Source organism: Phalaenopsis equestris, unplaced genomic scaffold (genome assembly GCF_001263595.1).
Source record: "Phalaenopsis equestris unplaced genomic scaffold, ASM126359v1 Scaffold000221, whole genome shotgun sequence".
NCBI lineage: Eukaryota > Viridiplantae > Streptophyta > Magnoliopsida > Asparagales > Orchidaceae > Phalaenopsis > Phalaenopsis equestris.
This window is the reverse complement of record NW_018164663.1, coordinates 412,206-421,582: the sequence shown is the minus strand read 5'-3', so window position 1 is coordinate 421,582 and position 9,377 is coordinate 412,206. Positions and strand designations below refer to the sequence as shown.

The following is a 9,377-nucleotide window of genomic DNA, read 5'->3' as shown; positions in this document are numbered from 1 at the left end:
GAATTAATTAAAAATATAAAAAGTACTAAAATAACGACCTTAAATAAAGATGACCAATTAACTGATCAATCAGAAAATTCTGATAATGATAAAATAAAAATAGAACAAATTGAAGAACAATTTAAAGATAATAATTCAGAACTAGAATTATTTAAAATACATAAACTAAAAGGTAATAAAACCTCATCTTCATATCAAACAAGGCAGACAAGTCGATACTACTATCCTCGACCTACCCCTGCAGATGTTTTATATGAGGAAGATAACAATAAATATCAAAATGATTATAATCCATCTAATATTTATGAATGAGATATTGATGGTATGACAGATCGTCAAATACAAATAGTATTATAAAGAATGATGATTTATGTCTCTGCTGCACAGAGTCATAATAATCGTGCCCATCAGATTCTAACCCAGTTAACATGTGGGTTTACTGGCCTTCTCAAAGGATGGTGAGATAATTATTTAACTCAAAAACAAAGAGAAAAATTTCTAAGTCCTACAATGATAAGAAATCCTAATAAAAAAAATACTGATGTTTATAAATTAATTATTAATATTTTACAGCATTTTTCTGGTATAGTATCCGATAATGGAGAACAAATTCGTTCTCTTTTACAAAAATTAAGATGTCCTACGCTGACACATTTTTGTTGGTATAAAGATGACTTTTTAATTAGAATAATGTCTCTACTAGACGCGAATAATACGTACTGGAAGCAAAAATTTATTGAAGGATTAACTAATCTTTTTGCTGATAAAATAAAAAGACAATTACAAAATATTAATATTAAACGCATTCTATATAAAAATCTGACATATGGACAACTAATAAATACTTGTGTACAAGAAGGATTAGCCTTATGTACAGATATTAAATTAAGATATCAAATTAAAAAAGAAAGATTAACAGAAAGAAAATAATTAGGCGCTTTCTGTGAACAATTTGCTTATGATATTCCAAAATTTCCAAAAGAAAAAGAAAAATCTTTTCGCAAAAAGAAAAAATATCATAAGCACTCTGAAAAATATTATTCAGAGAAAAGGCCAAAGATTTCTCATAGAAAAAATAAAAATAGAGAATTCAGAGAAATAAAATGCTACAAATGTGGCAAAACTGGCCACTATGCAAATAAATGCATAGTAAAAAAGAAAATAAATGAGCTTAATATTGATGAAAATATTAAACATTCTATTTTCAAAATTATATTAAATTCATATCCTGAAAATTCGGAGACGTCTGACAATTCAGTTGCTTCTCAAATCGAGGATGAAAAGATTAAAAATAAAATGCTTAAAATAATAATTGAATCTAAAGGAGAATCCTCCTCTTCTAATACTATTCCTTTTCAAGGATATTAAATGAAAGAAGCTTTAAACAAAGCTTTAATTTTAAATACTGATAGCAGACCTACTACTATAAATGATTTAAAAAATGAAGTTAACATTTTAAAATCTGAGATAAATATTTTTCGTAAAAACCAAGAAAAAATAAATACTAGATTATTAAAATTAGAATTAAATAATACAACTACTGAAATATCAGTAGAAGATAATAATTTAGAACAATCTTTTTTAAATTCCTTGCAAAAAGCTATTATGCATAAATGGTTTATAACTATTAATTTATATATAAATCGAGAATATGCTTTATCAAATCTTACTGCTCTTGTTGATAGTCGAACAGATATGAATTGTATTCAGGAAGGAATAATACATTCTAAATATTTTGAGAAAACTACGCAACAGCTAACCTCTGCGTCTGGAAATAAAATGGAAATTAAATATAAAATTTCTTCTGCTAATATTTGCAAAAATGATATTTGTATCAATACTTCTTTCCTATTAGTTAAAAATTTAACTCAACATATTATTTTGGGAACTCCATTTCTTTATAAAATTATGCTAATTAATAAAATAGATAATAGTGGCATATATTCTAATAAATTTGGAAAAACAATTATTTTTGAATTTATTACTAATCTTACAGAATTTTTTTTGAATGAAATAAATAAATTTAATTTAAAACAAAATCAAATTAATTTCTTACAAGAAGAAATTACTTTATTATCTATAGAAGAAAAATTGAATAATAATTCAATAAAAAAAAAAATTTCTACTTTACATAAAAATAATGTTAAAAGAAATTTGTGGTGACAATCCAACTGTTTTTTGGGATAGAAAAAAGCACTGTATTGCTTTACCATATATTGATAATTTCAATGAAAGAAATATCAAAACAAAGACGACCTTGTCAAATGAATCAAGAATATTTAAAAATTTGTAAAGAAGAAATTAATGAACTTCTTAATAAGAAATTAATTAGAAAATCTAGTTCACCATGGAGTTGTACTGCATTCTATGTTATGAATAATGTAGAAAAAGAAAGAAATAAACCTAGATTAATTATTAATTATAAACCTTTAAATGAGGTTTTAAAATGGATTCGTTATCCCATACTAAATAAAAGAGACTTACTTAATAGCTTAAGTAAATCCTTAATATTTTCAAATTTTGATTTAAAATCTGGATACTGGCATATTCAAATACTTGAATCTGATAGATATAAAATGGTTTTTACTGTTCCGTTTGGTCATTATGAATGAAATGTTATGTCGTTTGGCTTAAAAAATGTTTCTTCTAAATTTCAAAAAATTATGAAGGAAATCTTCAATCCATATTCTGATTATATATTAGTTTATATTGATGATGTACTTGTTTTCTCAAAATCAATAGAATACCAAATCTAATTGCTTGATTGTTATTAGATTATCTAACATCGGCTAGATAAGTTTTACTACTATCATTATTACCTGTTGGTGGAATACCAAATCTAAATCCATCTTATAAGTCTCAATTATCTAAATGGTATCAAATTTAGCTGCTTGCAAAGCAATAATATTTTATAGTATTTTCTTGATTAGGATTTCCTATCATTGTAGGACTTAGAAATTCTTCTCTTTGTTCTTGAGTTAAATAACTATTCCACCAACCGGTACTATTTCAACCACTATCATTTTCTAGAGTAGGTGATCACTAAGTTGGCACCACAGGGCAAGAGCTAATAAGTTCAGTCATCTGGCTTTTGTTCCCTTTTTAGATGTGTAAGAACCAAATATTTTCTGGAAGGGTACATACAAGGTGAACTGAGCTTGGTTTTTTAATGAGGATGGATTATGCCAAAATTTGCTTTCCTGTGCTAAATCTGTTAAAATGTTTGTTATTAGTAGAGTATGCTCATGGGGTAAATGCTAGGTTCAAAATTTATGATTCTGTTGTTCAAATAAATGGAATTTCTGTTTTATTTTATTTTCTCTGTACCCTTGCCAAAATATCCTAGACAATTGATCCGAACAGCACATTAGAAAAGATTTTGTTTGTCATGATCATATTTACATTCTATCGCAGCACATCGAAGGAATGACAAAATACATTAATATTTAATTATTGGAATATTTGAATACAAAGTAGTTCAATCCCATGTATTAACATATCTAACACCTAAACATCAATTTTTAGGTATATATGCAGTCCTACCTATGCATGAGAAGATGTTTCTCTCTTTAAAAAAATAAAAAAAAAAGTGATATTTTATATGCGATAGGAAATAATTCTGTGATATTAATGTAAAAAGTAGTCTTAAGGTGTTAAATATATAAACACATAGGAAGTGTGTGCTATGTATTAAAATGATTTGTATATTTCGTTAAAATAGTAAAATCATTAAAAGTTATTAATTTCTTATTTATTCTATTATTCATTTCTTTTTGAAATAGTATATTGAACGAAACTTAAACTATATTAGCTTCTTGATATAAAAATGGAAGCAAATTTAAAAGAAAATTAATTGATGACATGTCAACGTGATAATTCACATATATTTTTTAACAATTTTTTAAATAAATATTAGAAGTAAGTTATTTATATTTATTTTACAGACAACCAAACAAGTTCAAACATTTTGAATACACTGTTTTTTATTTTACTTTTCATGCATATAACCAAAAAGGAAAAATACTTCCCCTCTATTTACGTTACAGACAACCAAACAACCTTTAGAGATTCCTTTATTCTGTGTTTTTCTATAAAATGATGGTTTTTCTTAAATTATGTATTTATATGCTATTTCTCCTTCATTTGATTCTTAAATGATGGTTTCCCTGCTCCAAAATTAAGCAATGCTTATGTGCTATTTCTTTTATAAACCGTTGAACCATGAAAATATTGCATACTCGACCTCTCGTGTTTTGTTCTAGGTCAGGCGTGTATCTGGTTTTTTACTGCTGAAAGTTTGCAAATGATCAGGTTACTTCAAGTTTAGTTTTCATGATTTCAACCTTGCCAAACCGTCATCGTCTTTGTGTTAATGTTTTTCTTATGCTCAGGTATCTGATAACGTTAATAGAGACGAAAGATGTTTGCTGCTTTTTCTGATTTCAGATCTTTGCAAATATTCATGTGGGAGTTTTCTCTCTCTGAAAAAATAATTTTACATTATGGTGTTGATCATACCAATTAACATTGTTAACAAACAAAAGAATAATGATTTGTAAACGCTTCCTTTGCCATGCAGTCAGCCTTAGTACTTTGGAGTCACTTTATGTTTATTATGTAGCTACATCGCTCGTACCAGTACAGCTGTACTTACTATAGTTCATATATGCGTTGCGGTCATTTTATGCAGGAATGGCCAATTTGTGTCACCTATGGTGCTGTTGCTGGATATTTAGTTGGAGCTCTCTCATCTATGGTGTTCGTTCTTATCCATGGTCCGGTTCATGTGAAAGAGGACTAACTTTCTTTGGGATTTCTATCTTTTTTTCATGGAAGATGATTCCACTGGCTGTTTTGAGTGACATTTAAGGTTCATTACAGGTATAATTGGTCACATGCATGCCCTAGAACTTCATGAAATACATGATTTAGTGTATTGGATGCATATATTTTGGCGTTGCTGTTTTCTGATAGTTGAAATGTGAATGCTCACAGAGATAAAATCTGTTATTAAGGTTCACTGAGTTTGGCTTCAATCATCAAAGTTATTATCTTACTGTAAGACTCATTTTGAACAAAATGATTTTGATCGAGCTAACTTCTTTTCATCACTGGTGGTTGATGCTGATTGAAGAAATTGTTAACGAATAATTCTGTACTTCTAGCTTCACCCCTTAGTTTGCATATTGGCAGTGAAGATTACTTGGTGATTTTGCTAGGCCAGCAATTTGTGATAAATAAAAATTTGGGATTTTATTATTGTTGGAAAAAAAATCAGAACAAAATATCGGCATGCTTCTCACATTATTTTTATAAAAACATCAAGATATTAGTCTCAAATGAATCCACTTGTTCAGTGCTAATTTTGGTTTCAATGCTAAAACGTCTCTTATACAACATTAGAAATGCCGAAAACAGTCGTTTCTCTGTTTCCCTTCTAATTATTACCGCACTCCTCAGATTTGAATACCTACTTGTATGCCATTTAAATGTTTATGTACAAACTCTGGCAATTTAAATAACAAGAAACTAGTGTAAATTTTGAAGTAAAAGAGCCAGTGTGGTTCAAAGTAACATGCTTCTCATCTAACAAAAGAAGCTAAAATGAGAATTCAGCTAAGGCCTTGTGACTTCTTTTCATATTCCGTTGTGGGTTTAACAAAGGTGAATTCTTCTTCCCTTGCTCCTTCTACGTGCAGCCGGATTTCAGCTGTCTTGGGGTTCACTGCACTGTGCTTGAAGCTCGGGATCATATATGTCATTGTGGAGTTGTCGTTCTCAGTTTCAGAATTATCTCGATCTGATGAATAAGGTGTGGTTTCTATCATTTCAGATCTTTCATTTTCCTGGTCCGTGTGGTATCTTTCATGCTTCATATCAGAGGTCCCTATAGTTCTGTAACGATGAAGAAGGTGAACAGGGGATGCTGATGGGCTTGTTCTTGGACTAGAGCCTGGCGTTATGGTGGGGGAAGTTGAATTTCCCTTCTTTTGTCTCTTCCTCACGGCTTGGTGCCATTTCTTCAAAGCGTTATTCGTCTGCCCATCAAAAATGGACCTTTTCATTTGTGATCCCATCTGCAAAATATCACATATTTTGTATTATGCGGATGTCAACTCAGCTGACTAACTGGTTTTATGATACTAAAATATCAATTGAGCACTATATATATATATATTGAGTGGTTACTCCTGTTATGTTGATTCAGCAAGCCATTAGGCCGTAACTTGTTTAAAGGGCAATGTTTACAATTGCTGTTATCTATTCAATGGGCAGGCTGTAATATGAGCTATAACAGCATCAATAACTGAGAAGTAAATATAAACAATGAAATATTTTGGCTTTGTCAGGCTGTAATATGAGCTATAACAGCATCAATAACTTCATATATACATGAGATTCAGTAAACTAAATTTTGCAATTCTACAATCATTTGGTTGCAATTATAAGATGAGTCGATAAAAATAACAAAGAAATGTTAGGAAAGAATACTAGATAAAAAATGATATGAATGAGTGGCTCATCAAACTTTGCACATTATAGTGATCCATAGCATTCAGCATGAGTGATGGAGATTGAGCATTTAAAAAGCCATCCCAGCCGGTTTCTTTATGGTTAAAGATGAGGAGTTTCATCATTATCTTTAAACAAACATATTTAATATTTTTTTTGTCCAAACCTATAAGAATTAATCATTTGGAGTTTGCGCATCACTTAAAAGGGGAGAGAAATATACCTGAGACACAAGTGCATAAAGTGGGAGAGTAACGTAGCTGCACATGAACTGGACTATCACCCTGAAAGCATCCAATAATTACAAAATTAGCAAATGAAGCACTATAAAGTTAAAGATAGGATTGTCATGTTGTCTGAATAGTATTGAGTTTGCATTCAACGAATAAATTAAGCTCAAATTTGCAGATATCCATCAAACTTTTTACATGTTTAGTCAATTTAAATCATTGTTATGCATAAACTAACAACAGTTATGGGAATATAAATATTTGTTATAGCATGGGATAGATAGATGAGTTTCTCTACTAACTATTGATATCCTATATCCTAAATCCTAAAAGCAGTAGTTGTATCATCCTTAATCTCAGTTTTATTTAAATGATCTATTGGTCTACAGACTTGCCATCTAAGCATCCTAATTTCATAAGTCTAAGGCATAATTCTGCTGCAAGATGGTTATATCCTTTGATATAGCTATTTTCATGCTTAAGAAATAGTTTAATAAATCAAGAATCTTGATTTCAAAATTTTTTGTTGAGACACCTTTTAGGTAGCTTACCCGTTTTTCTTGGCCTTTTATGAAATGGTATTATCCATATAAATAATTAGGATAGAGATTTTTTTCTATTGAATATTTTTTTTTGGTGAACAAAGTGTGATCAGATTGCCTTTGTAAGTGCTGGTACCATTTTATCAACATGGTGAATCTGTTGAAATAAATTCTTGGTGATTTATTCAATTCAAATAAAGATTTTTTGAGTTTGCATCTGTGGTTTGGGTTACCTTATTTCCAAATTTTGGAGGAATTATTATATAGTCTTTATCATCTAAATCCTCATTTAGAGAGGTTTTTTTCACATATAGTTGTGGAATGGGCTATCTCAGCAAACGACAAGAGAAAAAATTACCATGATATTATTGTAGTAATCAGGGCTAAGGCTTTTTGATAATGAATACCATAATTTTGAGTGAAGTCTTTTGCCAGAAATACTACTACTTTGTATCAGTCAATACTTCCATTTCCCTTATATTTTATATTGAAGAACTATTTGTATCAAACAGTTTTCTTTCCGTTGAGAAGATTTGAGAGCTTTAAGTGTCATTTCTTTCAAGGGCTTGAATTTATTCAGGGAATAGAATTTCACAGTCCAAGGGTTTTTTAATTATTTTGAATATTGTAAAGAGATAAAATTTAGGAGATAATTTGTTATAAGAGATGTATTGAGTGATTTCATGATTGGAGCTTTTCCTGATAGTAGAAATAGGCATGTTAAGATTATCATCCTAATCAATATTATGTTGTCCCTGTGAATTGATGTCAGGACATGGGTTGAACATTGGTTGGTTCAGGAGAATGCATTATTTTCCCTTGTCAGTTGAATTTATTTATCATTTATAATTGGATATCTCTTTGTATCTTGCTTATTATATGTGATTTTCAAATGACTTAGATTTAGATGATTGAGATTCATTCAGGATTGAATGATATCTTGGTTGAGAACAAGATGATAAGTTTGATGTTGCTATAAAACTCATATTCATAGAAAACTGTTTCCTCAGATATGAATTTTGGAGAAGAATAAATATTTTTAAAGATGGTAATGCCCATAGTGTTGTAATATTTTTTAGTATTGGGAGAATAATATTTAACACTACACCGGCGCCCGGGTGTAGTGTTAAATAAGCAAGGGTTCCCACATTACGGGCGAATGCGGGTAAAGAAGTTAGTCCATGAAACTAATGAAACTAATGAAACTAATATTAGGATAGGATCTTGGAATATAGGCACTCTCAATGGTAAATTAATGGAATTAGTTGATATTATGATTCATAGGAAAATTAATATCTTATGTATTCTAGAAACTAAGTGGGTTGGAGAAAAGGCTAAGGAGATTGATAATTTAGGTTTTAAACTTTGGTATTCTGGTAAAAGCCGCACTAGAAATGGTGTAGGTGTAATTATAGATAAGAGTTTGAAAGATAATGTTGTAAAAATTAATAGAGTTGGTGATAGAATTATAGCCCTTAAGATTATCATTGATACTAAGATTTTTAATATTATAAGTGTTTATGCTCCTCAAGTAGGTTTAGATACAGAGTCTAAAGATAAATTTTGGAATGACTTAGAAGACTTAATACAAATGATACCTCTTGAAGAAAGAATTTTTATTGGAGGAGATTTAAATGGACATGTCGGTAGAGTGGTAGAAGATTTCAGAAATATTCATGGTGGCTACGGTTTTGGAGTAACTAATGAAGAAGGTAAAGTTATTTTAGATTTTGCTTTAGCGTTTGATTTTGTTATTACTAATACTTTATTCAAGAAAAGGGATGAACATCTTATTACTTATAAGAGTGGATCTAATAAAACACAAATTGATTATTTTCTTATGAGAAGAAGAGATCGTCGTGATTGTAAAGATTGTAAAGTCATTCCAAGTGAAAATTTAAATACCCAACATCGTTTATTAGTTTTAGATTTTAAGATTAAGAGTTGTAAAATAAAAAATACTAGGACTCATCATTGCAGAATTAGATGGAGAAACTTAAAAGATACAAATAAAATTAATTTTATGAGTAAAATTCAAGATTTCAAAATTTGGGATATTCATGAAAAAACAAATGTGATGTGGGATAAAATA

The 9,377-nt window shown here is 29.4% G+C and overlaps 2 protein-coding genes across 6 annotated transcripts in view; one reads left to right on the top strand and one right to left on the bottom strand.

Annotated features, from left to right (window-relative positions):
- LOC110023164 (phosphatidylinositol-glycan biosynthesis class F protein) overlaps nucleotides 1-5,773 on the top strand; it is a 32,428-nt gene extending 26,655 nt beyond the window's left edge. For 2 of the 5 annotated variants that reach the window (XM_020722437.1, XM_020722436.1), the window contains exon 9: nucleotides 4,691-5,035. In XM_020722437.1, coding sequence (XP_020578096.1) covers nucleotides 4,691-4,801 — 111 coding nt within the window. In that variant the 3' untranslated portion in view covers nucleotides 4,802-5,035. Of the gene's footprint in view, nucleotides 1-4,690; nucleotides 5,061-5,699 lie in introns of those variants that run through there. The other 3 variants (XR_002293859.1, XM_020722439.1, XM_020722438.1) reach the window with 3 other exon arrangements.
- Nucleotides 5,528-9,377, bottom strand: part of LOC110023163 (MLO-like protein 9) — a 12,357-nt gene continuing 8,507 nt past the window's right edge. Inside the window, exons 12-13 of the mRNA XM_020722435.1 lie at nucleotides 6,737-6,797; nucleotides 5,528-6,077 (exon numbers count right to left, since the gene is read on the bottom strand). Of these exons, the coding sequence (XP_020578094.1) occupies nucleotides 5,613-6,077; nucleotides 6,737-6,797 (526 nt within the window). The 3' untranslated portion in view covers nucleotides 5,528-5,612. The remainder of the gene's footprint in view (nucleotides 6,078-6,736; nucleotides 6,798-9,377) is intronic.